Genomic DNA, 18,304 nt, shown 5'->3' on the forward strand with positions numbered 1-18,304 from the left:
ATAAATGGTCTGGTCCCACACGTTTTCAGTGGGATTTAAATGTGGTAACTATGCTGGTTGTATCATTACCTGAACTCCCTCCTCTTCAAACCTCATCCTGACCGTTAAGGAGTGTGGAATCTTGTATCGTCCTGTTTAAATATCCACTCACTTTTTTGGTTTCATCATTTTAGTAAACAAAAGGAATACAGTTCTGCTCATAATTTTTCATACCCCTTGCCTAGGCTTTACAGGGGTAAACTTTTATGCAACTAGTTGCATATTGCAGGTTGCATGCAACATAATTTCCATGTATCTTGACAGTTGCACAAAGAAATTCAAAAACAATCAAAAGTTGCACACAACACATTTGTTTAATTTGTTTACTTCACTGGACAGAATATACCATCTTCTGTTTCACGCTCTTGTCCATTGATCAGGTGAAGTCAGTCTCTTGAAATGATGTCATTCGATATGATCATGTGCTGCGTTACCAGCATGATTAGCTGTTTCATGAAACATGAAGTTGTGACGGTTGCAACTGTTGAGTTTCAAGCGAGTTGTGTGTCAGTTGCAAGACGCTTTATATTATGCAATTCAAAGACAATTTAGTTTAATGTAAGTTTCAAGCCAATTAAACCAGCCTAAGACTTCCCTTTTTAAAACAATGTGTGACCAACTTAGACATTTACTTATTAGTATTAGTGGTCAGATGAAGCTATGTATCATCACAGAAATGTGCATGTATAATTAGAACCATAATAATCACTGAAAATACATAGTCCATGTTTTGTATGATCACTCATACTTTTCAAAAAAAAAAAAAAGTGTTGAATATCGTACAAGTTCAGCCAGGTGTACATAAACTAATGAGCAAAACTTTTCAGCCCATCACAACAGTCGCTAAGCATCAGTGTATGACCCGTGTCTGACCAGTTCTTTCTGACTGCCAGTGTATCAATCTGTGCTTCAACTTATGTGTTTGTATATAGCAAAAAGTGATACAATTACATTTGCCATTCATTTAATGACAAAAACAGGATTTTCTTCAGTTTCCGTCAGTGGAGGAGTAAAATCTCCTTTGCCATTAATTTATTCTTACAATTGAAATCCGGTGGTGACAGTATGTAAACATGTAATTTGCTAAGCCTCCATGCCCCCCTCCTCCTCCTTCTACGTCTTCTGCTCCTCTTCCAAGGTCAGTGTGCTGCTGATGTCACTCCGAGTCACATGACCACCTCCGCTGTTTACAGAGGGCCCGCACGGCTGCTGTTGCTATGGCAGCCACATTCCATACATGATCCGTTCAGCTAGCAGATGAGTTGGGATTCCAGACACTGCAACAGCTCATCCTGCGACGCGAGCTCTGCCTTTGGTTATTTGGCATTAGGAGAGTCTGCAGGGGCATGTGTTAGCAAGGCTGTGATAAAATTGGCTAGCTGGTTTTGTTGGATGGTCTTGGCAGCTGTCATGAAGAGATGACAGTGATGCTTTGGATCAGCAAGATGACTGAAATACATACAAACAGGGACGTGACATCCAAAACAAGCACACCTATTCCACAGCTAAAGCAAACCTCGGTGCACATGTTCCAGAACGTGCTACTAGCTGTTGCCCTGTTTACTTAAAAAGACAGAAAGGTGGCTGCAGAGGGATCGGATCCCCTGCAGTGTTATTTGTAAGCGGAGTGGGAGATGTCAGAGGGCTGGGGAGATGATCGAGATAGGGAGAGACGCTCAGGCACTTGTCTGCGGGAGGTAGGTCATTTCAGCTGGAGAATTGCTTTCTCTCAGCAGCGGGAGCGGTGGGCGGGCTACGGCCACATGCTCCCTCTCATGTTAGTATTGGCAGCACAATGACTCAGCAGAAAATAGGGAAAAAAGCGCCCCAGTCTGCTCCTGCTGCGCTGGGTGGGGCACCTGCTGCACGTAGGACTGGATGACTCGTCAAGAGCTGAAATGAAGTGATATTTGCATCAGTGAAAACAGGCTGTCTGCTGACTCTGAGGGAATTAACATGCCTGTAAACACATGAACCTCGAGCAAGACTGCATTTGAATTTAGTTTTAGTTATTGAAATGTTGATGTTTCGTTAAAGCCACAGGCTGAACTCCACCTAGTACTGGTCTGATAAGCAGTGGAAAAGCAATAAAAGTGGAGTAATAACAATCGTATAGTAATAGGAGAATCTAGACCTTGGTTACATAGTACATGTTTGCAAGCGCTTCTGTAGCCCTGGAAATTACTTACAGTGTTTCACAGAGACTGAAATAAAAGGATGACAGCAAATATCAGAACTTATCATTGCAAAGCACGACTACCAGTAGTTTTATTACGTGAACAACTGATCTATCCACTACATAAATGATGGTTTTTCAGGGGTTCTTTAGTAAAGACAATGGTTCTGTATAGACACTCAAAGAACCATGTAGAACCTTTTTGAAAATAGTTCTATATAGCACCAAAAAGGGTTCTTCTATTGTCTAAGTCAAGCTTTTGAAAATAGCAGAACCATTTCATCATGCAAAGAACTTGTACGTTTACCATACTTATGTCTATAATCAGCAGTTTAAGTCCAACTTCCATGTTGTAATTTGGAAACTAATACATTTATGAGAACAGTCTCAATGCATCATATGTACAGTAAACATATAAGAGTTGCTGCACAATTTTCAAAATCTAATGCTTTTTAATACCTTTTTGAGACCTCAGCATAACAATATGGTATTAAACATCGATTTTATTCAAACTTATTGTTTGTCAGTGTTTTTGACCTTATTATCAGTTCTGCTGTTTCTAGTCCCTCATCAGTGGTGAGTTTAGACCACAGGGCTGCTCTTGGTTGGATATTTTTGGTTGGCAGACTATTCTGCATTAATTTAATGCATAAGATGGTCTTTAGGTATCATTCAAATCTGTACAATTTAATTAAAGTTGTCTTTTTTTGCCACCCAATCTGATCCGATTAATATTGAGTGTCAGTCGATACCAAGTCCAATCTGACATTTGTTTTCATAGATTATATACCTGCGCAATTATCTGCCAATTACTAGGTTACTAGGTTACTCAGTTAATTTCACTGTTCATAATGTGACATTCAGAACTGATAGGTTTGATATCTAGCTTCTTTTTCATAATGACAGTTTTGTATTGTGTTGAACATTTGATGATGATTTTGATTTATTGATTGTTTTTTTTTTTACCACTTACTTTAATATACAGTTAAATCTGTTATTTTTTTATTATATTGATAGTATTACATACTCTGAACTGATACCTTTAGTTTGGACTCCTTATGTTAAACAACCACCTTATGGGATGGTGAGTATGCTTCAGTTGCATACTGCTCTAATGCATATGCAGTAGCTGCTGCTATTTCTCATCTTTGAACGAGATAATAATTCTGCTCACATCAGTTTTCATACTAGAAATGGTGCATGCGGCCGGGGAAGAACAATCTGTGGAAACCCTGTATATGTAATATTTGAGTACACTGAGGCACAGGCAAAAAACTGAACTCCATGTACTCCTTCTTCCTCTTTCAGGCAAGAAAAACTCCATCCTGATGCACAAAGTCCAGCACGACCTAAACTCTGGCGTCTTCAACAACCGCGAGAATGAGTTGATTCAGGAGATTGTGAAGTACGACCGGGAGATGGTGAAGCTGGTGGACTTACAGAGGCCCCGCGCTATGTCCGCCACTCCCTCCACCCATGGGACCATGTTCCCTCCTTCTAGCCAGCCACCCACCAGCTCCGCCATCGCCACCCTGCAGCAGGCCGTGGCCATGAGCTTTTGCCCACAGATGGCAAACCCTCTGACAGGTCATGGCGCTCTCCAGTCCCCTCGCATGGTGCGGCGCTTCCAGGTGGTCCAGAGTCTTGCCAGTCCCGGGACCCAGCAGACGCCTCCAGGTTCCCAATTCTCTGCCGGCGCTCTGGCCTCTGCCCTTGCAGGGACGCCCATCCAGAGCCCCTTGGCCACAGCTGGCCGAACGTTCCAGTACAGCTCCAGCCCCATGGGTGCCCCCTCAGGGTCCCAGCTGTCCTTGGTGCAGCAGCACGTCCCCAGCCCCACGCACCGAGCAGCAGCCCCCAGGAGCACAATAACCCAGGACGTCCGAGCCCTCTCGGCCTCCCAGCCGTCCTTGCCACACGACGTGGTGCAGCCGGCTGCCCCCAGCCCGCCCCAATCCACCCGAGTATCTTCCACTTCCATCGGACCCCCTCAGAATCTTCCAGGACCCACAGGCTTCCGGGCTGCCATTCCTCCAAGGATGACGCTTCCACACCAGATGTCTGTGGGGGCGTTCCCGCCCGCCTCCCTGCCCCAAATGAGGCCAAGCCAGGACTCGGGACTGCCCAAGAAGGATTCAGTAATCAGCCTTCCAGACACGGACCATCACGTCAGATCTAGATTATCTTCCAATTTGTGACCTTCTGACAGAGCTGGGGGGTGCTGGCTGTGTGCTTTAGCTGGGTGTTTCTTCCTTCAGCAAGTATGTTTCTCTACTCCTTGTCACACCCCGGATCTTACTCTAAGAATGTATGCAGTGTGATTGGTGACAAGGGGAGGTGACTAGAACTACCAGACTTGACAACTATTAACCATACAAAGTCTGTAAAATTGAAGATTCAAACATCACTGAGATGTTTCTGTTGTACCCACAAGCATAAACATCAATGTAGCTTTCTCCCACACAGTTTGCCTCTCTTCATAATTGCTTTCTTTATTGTGGTCGTATTCTCAAACATTGCAAGAAAAATAGTCTGTCATACTGTAGTCCAAATGATGCAATGCAGAGTGGCCTGGGACGCTGACACAGAGGGGACAGGTGACGTGCTTTTGATTACAATGTAGGAGCCACCTCTTTACAGAAGTCTTTATGATGCTGCACCTAGGGGAGGGGGGATGACATACTTCTAATTACAATGTAGAAGCTGACTCTTTACAGAAGTCTTTATGATGCAATGAAGAGTGGGCTGCAACCAGGGAGGGGGGATGACGTGCTTCTAATTATTCTGTCGAAGCCGACTCTTTACAAGTATTTTTTTTATTAGACAACAGCCCTTTGACCTATAATTCAGCAATATTAAAACTGCTATAGGAAAACAGGCAAAAAGCTACACTGTAAAACATTCTTGGTATTTTACGTCAACCTTCTACGTAGCTTATTTTAATCTTCTCAACTTAGTTTAGCCAAAAGTTTTCCTCTTACTGCATCTTACGATAGTTTGTAGTTGAGCTTACTCAGAACTTAATTGGTTAGGTCAACAAAATACTACTTTAAAAGTAGTTTACTAAAAAAATTGCATATTTTTGTCAGATTTTTTAAAATCACCAGTTTAGTTAATGCTAAATCCCACCCACGGGTTAGGACTTCCCCAACGCACAGTGCCCCTAGCCTGGACAGGTGACAGCTTCTACTGCTCAGAGCTCCTGATGATTAAGCAGTTAGACAGTTGTACCACTCAGTAGCCGTATTTTATGCTTTATTTGTTTTCAATATATTAAATTCGGCAAATAAACAGTAATTGTGCATTAAAATGTGCATGTGGATGTGCTAACTTATTTTTCACTTAGAAAACAGACCAGGGGCTCACATGACTGTAAAAGGTTGATGTAAAATATTAAGTTCTGTATTTTTATAGTTGACAGTGTAGCGTATTTGACAGCTGATCAATCTGGAAGCACATTCTTACTGATAGCAACGTCTTTCTTTTTTTTCTCCCTCTAGACCAAAGTTGGGCCAAAAAGAAACAATATTATTATGTGTTTAAATGAAAAGATGGAAACAAATATAACTTCATTGCCTTGATTTCCACTTAGAAGCCATATTCTTTGTCCAGGCCTGTGTGTGTCTGTATGTGTGTGTTTTAAATATTCAAATATATTCAAATATTCGCCCATATTTACAACCCATGACGGATTTATATAAGTTACTCTTTGTATCTGTCAAACAAATTAAAAATGGTTGTGTTTAGCTACAGTGGAAACAGAGAGCAGTATGCAAAGAGAGGATTTGCTAATAATGGCAACAATACTGTAAATACATTTTTATCTATTCTTATTGGTGGGTGTAACACTTAGTCAACACTTTCGCAGTGTCTGCTGCATCTCAACGCGCTCACATTCCACTTCACACGTGGATATTCAGCGGGAATTAATGCAATTATTCACGCAGGCTAGCTTCTCAGATTCAGTCACGTACTTCCCTTAGTAATGTGAAGAGAATGTAGCAGCATCCAATGTGTGAAGACCCCCCTCCCCCACCTGCGTTATCAGAGTCACATGGGATGTCAGGCACCGAACGCTCCGAGCTAGCTCTGTCCACAGCCATGCCTTGGCGTCAGAAAGGGTGAGTGAGATTACGTGAGCCACTTCTAGTGATTACCTGTTTCCCATGATGAGTCTTTCCGTGCTCATCTGCTGTCTATGGTTCGGCTTCAGCGAATAACTGACTCTCCATAGCTGCGTAATGAGGTGACTTCCACTCAGTCACTTGCTCCATAAAAGCCCTTATTGATCCTGCTGTTTCTTTTCAGCACTGCGTTGTTTGATGATGGCTGGCTGCAACCTCCCATGTGTCCCCCCCACCCTTGATTTATCAATGTGTTGTCTACCCAGACGGATCACCTGTGAAGGCCTGCTATGTGTTATATTCTCAATACATTGTAAAGAGGCCTCCAGTTTAAGATTTATACAAGCCTTGTCTCGTTTATGACCTTAGAGAGTGGCTTATATCTGGGAATATGGTTAAAAGTGGTTACAGATTATTTATTGGGGTGGGCAATATGGCAAAATATAAGATCAAGATGCTTAAAGACATTTTCTAATTTCATAAGCTGGAAAAAAATATCAAATGTTATGGATGCAATGACTTTATTCAATGTTTTGCATAATGCACTGCGCTAAACCCAGTTAAACAGGACTTATTATGTTTGTAATGAAACATCCAGTAATGACAGTATCCACAGTATGCTCAGGAAAGCATATTGTGATTTAATGTGATGATAACGATAAATGCCTTCATATTGCCCACCCCTGATTATTTACAGTATGGTGCAAAAGTCAAAGACCACCCATCATTTATTAATTTCCAGCCAAAATGACCATTTAGTACAAGTTATTCATTTCTATGGGAATATTTTTGAGGTGATTAGATATAAGATGATCCACATGCATAGGAAAGGGAAAGTTAAAGGAAAATACAGGAGTTTACAAAACTGGAGTTCAAAAAATTATTAAAAGATACAGAGAAAATTGGATTTCTAACAACTGTGCAAGACCTGGTAGACACCAAAACTGACCCCATCAGATAAACAGAACTTAAAAATTTCATCTTAGACAGAGAGGTGAAAATCAAGCTTCACTCTTGCTTCAAATCTGAAAAGATCCACAGGTGTTTCTGTCCATCCTTCCATTCGAGGTGCGAAATACAGGGGGTCCTGGGGGTCCAAGATCCTCTATTTAACCTACCAAAATTCTGAGGGGCCCTGAAAATAAATTGCTATTTATTTTAAAGTGTTACTTATTATGGTGTTATTGTAGCATTGTCTAGCTGCTTTACCCACAATCGGCAAACGTCTGTCTTTGGTATTCTTGGTTAATTAGAGCTGCAGCATTGGTCTGCCTCAGGGTGGCACTGTAGCAGACTGGATTACCCAGTTGGCCCGAGCAACTGTAACTATGCCCAGGATACCTCTGAAAAACTTTATATGCTGTAACACATTTGTAAATCTGAAAACTTGCCCAGTTTTCCAAGAGACTGTTGCTCATTTCTCAAACTGAAGACAAAAGAGCAGATCTGTCAGTTAATGTGTGAAAGAGTGCACTACAGCTCTATGGGTCTGAAAGGATGTGTTGCTCACAAGTAGCCCTTACTGAGAAAAGGAAATGGACAAAAAATCAGAACATTTGCAAAATCAAAGAAGCTGCTAGTTCTCCCAACCAATGGACTGAGCACCCCAGAGTCCAGATCTCAACATTACTGAATGTGTTTCAGATTACTTACATTGTGGGAAACAGAGTATATATATATAAGAGTATATACAGTATAACCAACTTCTAAGACTGAACTTTGAAGGTGTGGAAAAAATATCCCTGCAGATTTCTTTGAAAAACTGAAAGTAAGTCTCCTGAAAAGAATGGAAGCTGTAATACAAACAAAGAGTAGAAACACTAAATACTAAATACACACATATAGTTGTTGAGGCTTCTGTGTGACTTTGTTAGACATGTTTACTGCTTGTTTACCTATGCTGAAGAATGAACAACTTGTACTTAATGGCTGTTTGGACCAGAAATTAAATAATCAAAGGGAGGTGGTCTATATATAGGGTTGATTTTACTTGTCTGGTAATATAAACTAACTTTTTAAAACAGTTGCCCTTAACCTCTTCTGCAGAAGTTAAAGTTTAAACAGTGTTGCTGTATCTACCACTTTAGGCTGGTAAAGCAGACCTCAAAATCCTTACATCCCCCAAAAACACTGCTTACTATAATTGCTTTCTTGGACTATGAGATGATCTCCTCTATTGTCTAGTGTTACACTTTGCCAAATTCAAATGTCTGAAGCAATAAAAAAATCTTTTAATGTTTTGTCCAAGAGAGGCAAAGAACGTTGACTGAACTGCTGTTGATCATTGTGAAGAAAATGTGCCACAAGTTTTGCTATGCATTCAGGCTGGGGACAATTTCTTATGTTCTGTAGTTTGATTTCGTCTTTGAATAAAGAGAGGAAGGTTTTGGTGAGTCTTTCTTCCTTGTTGATTTCACTCTGCTATGGTTGTATAAAAGTAGATTCTTTCTACTACACTTCTTTGAATATACTGTAGCTTAGTGTTTTATGTCAGAACTACAGTTAAAAAGTTTGGAATCAATTGTCAAACGAAGAATTTTCCTTATGTTATATACAATAAAAAAATGAACATTTAAATATTATAAACTAAATACCAAAAGTTATTTTGGTGACACTTTACTGAGGGGCAGTGTTCATAAGACAACATGACACCAACACAAGCTCATCATGACAACAGACATAAACCTACATAAACATTTATAAAGGCTTATTCCAACTGGACGTCAACTCTCATAAAGACCGCTTTTGTCAACTTTGATGTCAAGCAGACAAACAGCAGGAAACAGATGAGAACAGCTGCATGCTCACAATATATGTGTCTATTTTAACAAAAAGATGGCCAGTTTAAATCAGAGACGTCATACAGGAGGAGACAGGGATTAAATATGAACAGGAAAGCTAGTAATGCTCAACATGGTGTCTGTTTGTGGAGAAAGTCCTGCCCTTCAAAAAAAAGAACCAATCAGCTTGCAGTTTAGCAGCCAGAACACAGTAGCCAGAACAACCCGAAAAAAAAGTTTTTTTGTATGTTACTGAACAAAATGCTACAAACTAGTTGTGAGGTTTTTGTCCGATTTTATCAGGGATTTCATCTGTTTTTTGAAACAGTGATTTGACCTTCAGTTTCGAGTATTTTGGTCTCTCCCCGTTCAAGGAAACAGGAGCCTCGTCTTGTATGGTGGGAAATAATAACTGTCTGTGATGCAAATATGGCCTTCGAGTGAACAGACTTTCCAGACTTTTCTATATGGACTTTGTTTAAACACAGTAGAAACACCCACATATTAAATATTACACATTCTCATTATTTCCACCTTAAAGTTCTTCCACACTGCAGACATGTTGAGAGCTTGTTACACTCGAGCCTCACTGCTGCAAGTCAGCGAATAATGTCTGTCTATGGCTCCTTTACACAGCAGAGTGAACAGCACAACAACAAAAGGAAAGATCAGAACTGGATCAGGCTTATTTTAACTGATATCTGATCCATTAAAAAAGGCCTGGATCAGTCATCAAATGTAAAACCTCTAATAGTAAAAAATAAGACATTTTTAGACATTTTATGACACATTTATACGACTTTATGCTAGTACACGACTAGCATATTAGAATCACATTCTACGTTTTTCTGCCACAAAATGGCTTTTTTTTTCACTGATTCCAAACTTAGACTCCCTGAAACCCAGCAGATCAGCTTTGATGAACATCAGTAATAATTAGTTTACAAATCTGTGTATTCATTAATAATAAATCAGATGCATGGAGAGAGCTTGATGAAATATGAAGAACCACTACTAGAACTAGTAGCTATCAAGGTGTGAAATACGGGGGGTCCTGGGACCTTCAATTAACCTTTTGGGCCCACTGACTGTCTCAAAATCAAAACTCTGGGGGGGTCTCTGGAAATAAATCATTGTTTATTTAAAAATATTGCTTATTTTGACATTATGCTGTTGTTGTTTAGCTGCTTCATCCACAAGGCAAGATTCTTAACTAATTAGAGCTGCAGCACTGGTCTGCCTCAGGGTGGCACTGTAGCAGACTGGTTCACCCAGTTGGTCTTTCATAGCCTAGCAACTGTAACTATATCCAGGATCCTCTGAAAAACTTTACAATATGGCATAATATAGTTGTAAATCTGAGAACTCGCCCAGTTTCCCAAGAGACAAAGTGAACTGTAACTCAAAGCGAAGGCAAAAGAGGAGATGTGTAAGATCTCAGTTAATGTGAGGAACTTAACTACAACCAAACTAGAGAAGAGCTTTTTGTTGCCAGTGAGATCGTTTACATGCACTTAATAATCCGATAACTGCGGAAAATCAGATTTTGTCAATAATCCGATCAATGCGTTTACATGCCCTTGAGTAATCAGATAATAGGGAAACTCCAGGTCTACATGAGTCGGGCAGTAATTGGATTTCTGATTTGCAACCAGCCAATAAACTCACAGAAGAAGACGTGATGTAAACAATGTATAACATCATGCCGCAGCTTTTTTTTTTTTTTTTAAACCTCGCGACACTTTACCTGAAAATTGAACATACATTAAATCTTTCATTTCATCAAGCATGTAGTTGGATTCAGCATCGCTCCAAAAGTGTTGTGCTGCCATCTTGCGGCAACGCTGCTTGCTTATTTTCGGTATCGCTGTCTGTTTTCGCACACGTGCAGACTGGGAAATCTGAACGAAATCAGAGTAAGAGCACTGAGAAATCTGATTACTGGGCTAAAATCTGACTCTCTTCATCAGATTTCTAAATAGGATTTCTAGGAGTTACTCTGATCTAAGAAATCGGATTGTGCTGTTTACGTGACCATTTGAATAATCAGATAACTGCAGAAATCTGATAACAATCGGATTACTGAGTGCATGTAAACGCACTCATTGAAGCTAGCATCATCACCGCTACGGCGTGTGAGCAGCCAGCCAATGCTGGAGTATGCAGCCAACATGGGACCCCCTAAATATCGGGCTATTTCACACACTGACCACTACTGAAAGTTCCATGGAGCGTCATTAAGGGAAGCTTTTTCAGGTTCACATAGAAAGTTTCTCTTTATTCTGACGTCATGACAAGTTAGACATTTAAATAGCAATAAGAATAGTAATGTTTAATAACTGATGTTATGAAAGAAGTTCTTTTCTCATCTTTTATTCCCTCATTCCTTACATAAATGGAAGACTTTGCCTCTGTGAGACAGAATGGGGTTTCCTGATAATTAAGCCAAAACAAAACAGTGGAAAACTCAGTCTCTTCCGTTTTCACAGCTGCTCTACTTTATGCATCTGAAGTTCTGCCTCCAACTTTCAACTCTCACAGACGCGCTTACAGGGATGTCTAGAGAACTTTTAGCACTGACATCCATTTGTAGATGAGCAGTGTTTAGTTGTAGTAAAAGCTATTGAAATGTCTGCATGATGTGCTTTTAACTGCACCATGGAGTCCTGCAGAGGATACATGTGGCAGCTGGAGAACCATTTAAACAGTAAGCAGACTTCATAAAGTGGCTACAGGCTTTGTGTTCCTCAGCCAACATCACATCAAATATTAGCTGTCCGTATCCTCTACGCTCTGCTGTCACGGCTGCTCCAGGCCATCTTATTAACGGACAGCTGAATGCTGGTCTCCTGCTCTCCTGTCCTTGATGGAGAAACTGCTTTTCCTCTGAAGTCTTCGGAGCGGCTCTGACTCCGAACGCTATAAAAAGAACTTTCTTTTGAGGCTGAAATATTCTCCCAAGATTATCCTCTGCTATACATTCTGCAAGGACCTGAGAGTGAATCAGCAAATTTAGAACAACCCGAGTCAAGAGTGTCAGGTCCAAAAACTCCTTAAAGGGAAACTCCACCAATTTTTCAAAAACTCTACATAATTAAATGAGACGTAAACAAAGTTGTTCACAGTGGTTTGGTGTGAAATGCTTCATTCTAGAGAAACTTGCCAAGTCAGAATGGTTCACAGTGGTGGTCACAGGAACTGTGGAACCAGAGTCTTTTAGATTTCTCTAAAATTTGACATCAAACATCTCTGAATGACACTGTTTACATCTCAAGGACTGAATTATTCAGAGATTTTGAAAGACTGGAGGAATTCCCAAGTCTCTTACCAAGTGGAACCACTGAAAAGGTTTTTTATGAAAAGTTAGCTAGTCAGCTACTGCACTAGCTACTATATGCATAATCATATTTAGATAGCTGGTAATTACTTCTAGCATCGGTTTGCTACTTCATTAGCTATCTGGTAACTCACTAGAGTTAAAAAGTTAAAAGTTAAAAAGTGAAAAAACGGGAAAGCTTTTACAGAGAGAGTCGCGCCCTTCAATAAAAAGAGCCCATCGGTCTGCTGGCAAAACTGCAAATGAGAAAATCCCTCCTTTGTTGTACAGTAACCAAATGAGCATGAGCAGTAACCAAAACAACAATAACTTGTTCTTTGCATTGCACACTTTCCAGTAACTTCACATATGTTTTTGAAGCATTGTGGTGCTCAGTTTTGGTCTGTCCTCATTCAGAGAAACAGGGACCTGGTTTTAAATGTGTGGAAAATAACTGCCCGGGTAGCAGCGGAGTGGGCAGACTTTCCTATAAAGGCTCTGCCACACTCCCAAAGACTCAAGCGTGAAACAGTAATTCCGTTGTACTCTTCTGCGTCTTTCTGGAATCTGAAGCCCTCACTTCGCTTTCGGGCTGGGCGCGACCTCTCAGCTCCGGCGCTGAGTGTTGGTGAGAATGAGACGCCCCAGCAGAATGCACCGGGGACAAGAGGTCAGCCTAAGGATAGGCTCTGTGCTCAGGCCTGGCAGCTCCTCTCCTGCTTCTCACAGCCACTCCAGGGAGCCCTGCTGAGAGGTCGGCACTCAGCAAGCACTGTGGGTCCAGATAGCCGCTGATACCATGTCCATTCACTAATCTCTTTCAATGAGCAGAGGAGACTCTGTCTGGTAGCGGGGATACCGGCTACTCTCACAGCAAATTCCAATCAAACCGTCTTCCTAGTCTTGATTGGTCCTGTTTGATGCAGCCAACATGAAACACCTCAAATCACTACAAATTTGACTTGGTGTAAACGAGCGAACTAAGACCTCTATTTGGAGATGGGACACCTGGGAAGAACTCCAAAATACGAGGGGTGGATACATTGTGTAGTTCAGGGTTTTCTCAACCACTGGGCTGAGGACCACAAGTGGGCTGCAAAGCACCCCTTGGTGGTCCTTGGACTTATACTGAGGGGGGCTAGTGATCTCCCTCAGTATAATGGCATTTTGTCATAAACATCTGTGAAGAAATAATTGACTTAACAATAAAAGTAATATAAAATGTTTTCAGACAGTCTGCCCTGCAGTGGACTGGTGACTTGTCCAGGGTGTGTTCAAAAAAAAATGTGTAAATCTTTTTGGCCCTTTGCCTCTAGAAACACCTGACCTTTCAGTTGTCCCCTCAAACCAATATTCTGCTGATTATTCAGGCCCCCACGTATCACTGTGTTATACATTTTTAAGCAAAATCGTTGAGTCTTGCTTGTTTGTGATGAACAGGTGGGCCTTGAGGTGGGAAAGGTTGAGTATCTCTGGTGTAGTTGATGCAGAATGCTGTAGCTACTCAACCCTATCATTACACTTTGGCTAGTCTGAGAGTGGTCTCTAAGGTTTTATGGGGGGAAAAAAGTGTTTCCCACCAGGAGTCACCACAAACATCCTTCAGTTGGATGATTAAATCAGATACTTCAGTTGTTTATGTACAATGCACTCACATGTCTATTGCTGCTACGTTTGCGTTCAAAAACACCCAACAAATAGGATATAATCGATAGCTGACTGCTGGCAGTAAACCACAACAGTCGTGTCACGACCGCCATGTTTTTATTTACCTCCTACACAAACTGATGAAAGTGACCAGTTGGATCAACGAGTTCCTCTTTGGAGAAAATTTGCACTTGAAAAAAGGTGAACAGCCTCCTGTGTGCCAGTCAGTTAAGCTCAACTGACATGATGTTACACTTTCCTTCCTGTCTGTGTGCAGGTCAAAGCTACATACAGAATGTGCTGTATGTCCAAAAATCAAAGATGAACCAGAGCTTATTAGTTGGACAGACGTGCATGTCAGAGGTTCTCAGTTCTAGCATGTCTGAGCGACTCTCTGAATCATACTTCTTTCTTGAATACTAGTAAATTATTCAGTGTCACAACCTGACCTTTGTCTCCTTCGTCCCAGGACAACCCAGCAGACCAGCAACACCAAGCTTTAGCTTCTCAGATGTCACTGAAAGTGACTGCACTGACAATAGTGACCATTTTTATGTTCCCTGCTCCTGTTTCATTGGGCTCGGGTTATATCCCCAGCGTAAGGGCCCAGCGTGAGTCAGAACAGGGCTTTACATTCGGAGACTGAGATTCCAAATTCAAACTGTGGAATGAGGAGTAGGGAGAGCGGTCACTGTGAGCTCCAGCGCAGACAAAACAGGCGCCAAGATGCTACATGAATTGTAAGCCATGCTTTTCGTTAAGGCGAGCATTCTTGTGCACCGATAGTTTTGGCTGTTTTGAGCATGATGTAGAGCTAAAACAGAGTGTGTGAAGTAAGGAGGACACATTTTTATGAGAATAAAACAGAGGAAAACAACAGTCACTGAAGAAACACACCGACAAATTTCCACAAGCAGTGAATTTTTTTTAGTAGCATAAAAAATAGACTTTATTACACATTGTGAGATTTCACATTTTGATTAGATCTGACTTTTGCACAAAATATATTACACCACTTATGTCTGCCAAAAAGAAAAGGCAAAGTTTACAAAATGTGTTTATTCCATTAAGTGCCTACTAAGTTTCCTTTGAGGGAATCTCTCTGAACAGCGTCCAGAACATTCACAAGAGGTCAGTAGCCATCCTTTCTGCTTTTCCGTACTTCCATGCCTTGTTCTGAGAGCGAGAGCAGCAGGTTGCCATATGATGATGGGGTGAATGAGGACTGAGTGGAAATGGAAGAGCGGGCCTTTGGGTGTGGAAGCACAGATTGATGAGAGACCAGCCCGTGTGCTCAACCAGCCTGGAGTTAGTCCTCAGGAGTGGAGGAGCGGATCAGAGCCCTGCAGAGAACACAGGAGTCCTGCCCCGCACCAGAAACATGTACACACACAAATATACAGTACTGTGTTAAAGTCTTAGGCCAGCCAAGACGACGGTTTAAGACTACTGCTTAGGCCACCAAAAATTAGACAAAAATGGCACTTTTAATTTTTGGCTGAACGTGAAGAAAGGCTGAAATTTTTGCCTGAAAAAGATTACACAGTCCATCAATGAAGTGTCAAAATCAAAGGCTTTATAAATAATTTAAATGCTAATGAAAATGAGAAAAAGTGATTATAAACGCTGATTGTTCCCTTCAGTCCCCTGCGCCGCAGACACACTCAGACACCTTAGACCATAAGAATGCTCAACGCAAGTACACAAGCGCAAATGACTATGCCTGGCCAATGTATTGAAAACGCAAAGTCCTTCAACCTCGCGATGTGTTCTTACGTAACTGTGGCTTTTAAAACACACAATACTCAAGAGGGCGATAGAGGACAAATAAGAATGGGAGCTACTGTCATTCCAACATCCTCAACTACTAAACATGAACAGTTGCTTTAACTGGTCTATAAGAATTATAAGGTGATGATGTAATATGTTTATGTTTATGCGAGCAGACAATTGTTGCGAGAGCCTCGTCCAGCTGCTCGTCTGCTTTGATAGTTAACTGGGGGGGAGGCATACTGGTGGAATGAGTCGGCTCGGCCAGGCTTGGCTGTTGCTTAAGCGCCTCTTGCTGTAATGCTCAGAATGCAGCTCCGCCTGCGTTGGATTATGAAATGCTTTGTGACATTTTAGAACGCAACAATGTACAAATCTGTGCCTGCGTAGCTCGACCCATCTGCATTTGTGCACTTGTGCGAAGTACGTTTCTGGCCTTACGAGCAGCCGAGGACAAACGTAACCTATTTCCAAGTTTCTGCGAAAAACATTAGACAAGCGATTTATAATGTTTGTTCATGTCGAGTACTCACAGGAAGTACAACGTCCAAGAGCTCCATTACAGGTTTGATACATCCTGAAAACATGGCGAACGCTCAGATCAGAATTCATGTGCTTTTCTTTCCACTGCGCGTGCGCCATCATTCAGTGTTACCATGGCAGCAGCGCCAAACAGATGTTAAAGCCTGTAAATAGTGGAAAAGAAGTACATCTCACCCTTTTGGCCTTCATCTTGCTCTAATAATGAACAGATGAGAGCTGATCAGAGTTAATTATCTTAGCAGCGAAGCTCGTTCTGCTCGTTAGTTGGTTTGCTGATGATGCACTTGATGCATGGGATTCATTCACGTGACGTTACTGAGTAGGATGTGTGCATGAGGGTCATTTCAGGACGCTGGTTCGTTCACATTAATGACAGATTTGAGTCACTTACCTAAAAGAGTGTGAACCATTGTGTCAGAGAGATTGGATTTGAGCAAAAAATCGGATTTGAGCAATGAGGCTTGTAATGTGAACGTAGCCGTGAAGTCCCTGCTAGCACAGAGATGCCATGTGTAGCCACAGTTTTTGAAATTATGTGTTTTTTTCCAGTTTTCGGTATTCAGCCCAGTTTGTCCTGAATTTGAGTTTCGGCTAAGGATTTTCATTTCGGTGCATCACTAACATTATTAGTACTTATTAACAGATGAAAAGTAGGGGTATAAAAGGCATTGAGACTAATCTGTCTGAAGGTGATGATTCAACTGCATTGATTTTGGAACATTAGCTGTATTAACTATACAGATTACAATAATCTATTAATTCTATTCGCAAATGTTTATTGTCTATATTGCTAAATTGTACCAAACAAATGAAATGGAATCAAGATGAAATTTGAGATTTCATAATGTACGAATCTTAAACTGAATCCGAAGAATCAGAGATTTACACCCATATTTAATTCAATAAACATTAAAAATAAATCCTTTTTTTTTTTTTAAATGACCAATTGCTATGTTGTGGGTTGCTTAGATGGACGCAGGTTCAGTTCCTCTTTATCTATGGTGGCATGAAGATTAATTAATTACTGTAATTAATTACTGTATTAATGTATATTTGTATTTATTCTAATGTTGGAATTTTTCCAAGCAAATAAAGACTTATAGTCCATTTAAACAGCACTAAATTCAACTTTCTGTGCTGAGACTTTGGCACAGTACTGTATATACAGACTCCTCAATCACGCTCTATGAGGACTTTGTTGAGTTGTCTTTACGATGAGGAGAAAAAACAGACTGAGCACCCACGCACAGTCGCTCAGACACACCATTCGGAAAACATAACCTCAACACACCTCACCAAATCAACATTTACACACACGTCTACAGGGCTGTAGCGTACCTGACCCTGCCTGACTCACTCTCTCCCTCTCACAAGCACACGTCTAGAACTGTCCAGCATCTGTGGATGCCATGACAACAGTAGTAGCAGCAACATTAGCAACTGATGGCTCAGTCTGACGTGCCCGTTCAGTTTGATGAGCTATTTGCCTGGTGAAGTCTCTCTGCCCAGCATGCCTACATGGGGCAAATCTGCACAACACTCCGGCTCAGTCCGTGGAGGCCCATCATTCACTTCAGCTGAAGAAATAGGTGGATTCCTTCACTCTGTGCAGATCAAAATCACCTGAAGGAAAGAGAAAACGATACAGCAGCATTACCACTACATGTAATAACTGCATTACGATCTCTGCAGCTTTGACACTTCACAGGGAGGCATATTCATAGAAAACTGCTGAGATATTGTGAAAATCTCTTGGCAAAAAGCAGATTTAAATGAAACACTCAATTTCACTGGAGGTCTTGTCACTGACAGCATGTATCATATTACAGAATTACAGTGTCATCAAATGAAACAACAGCTTTTGCAGCCAGTCAGCACTTATTAGGACTGAACAGACTGAAGGCAGCAC

At 41.2% G+C, this 18,304-nt stretch overlaps 2 protein-coding genes across 2 annotated transcripts in view; one reads left to right on the plus strand and one right to left on the minus strand.

Annotated features, from left to right (window-relative positions):
• hcn2b (hyperpolarization activated cyclic nucleotide-gated potassium channel 2b) overlaps positions 1-7,104 on the plus strand; it is a 55,056-nt gene extending 47,952 nt beyond the window's left edge. The window contains 1 exon segment of the mRNA XM_036587180.1: positions 3,524-7,104. Within this exon segment, the coding sequence (XP_036443073.1) occupies positions 3,524-4,413 (890 nt within the window). The 3' untranslated portion in view covers positions 4,414-7,104.
• Positions 7,105-14,986: 7,882 nt separating this feature from the next.
• The window catches only part of polrmt (polymerase (RNA) mitochondrial (DNA directed)), an 88,616-nt gene continuing 85,298 nt past the window's right edge, over positions 14,987-18,304 (minus strand). The window contains exon 21 of the mRNA XM_036586469.1: positions 14,987-18,018. Coding sequence (XP_036442362.1) covers positions 17,969-18,018 — 50 coding nt within the window. The 3' untranslated portion in view covers positions 14,987-17,968. The remainder of the gene's footprint in view (positions 18,019-18,304) is intronic.

Source organism: Colossoma macropomum, unplaced genomic scaffold (assembly GCF_904425465.1).
Source record: "Colossoma macropomum unplaced genomic scaffold, Colossoma_macropomum, whole genome shotgun sequence".
NCBI lineage: Eukaryota > Metazoa > Chordata > Actinopteri > Characiformes > Serrasalmidae > Colossoma > Colossoma macropomum.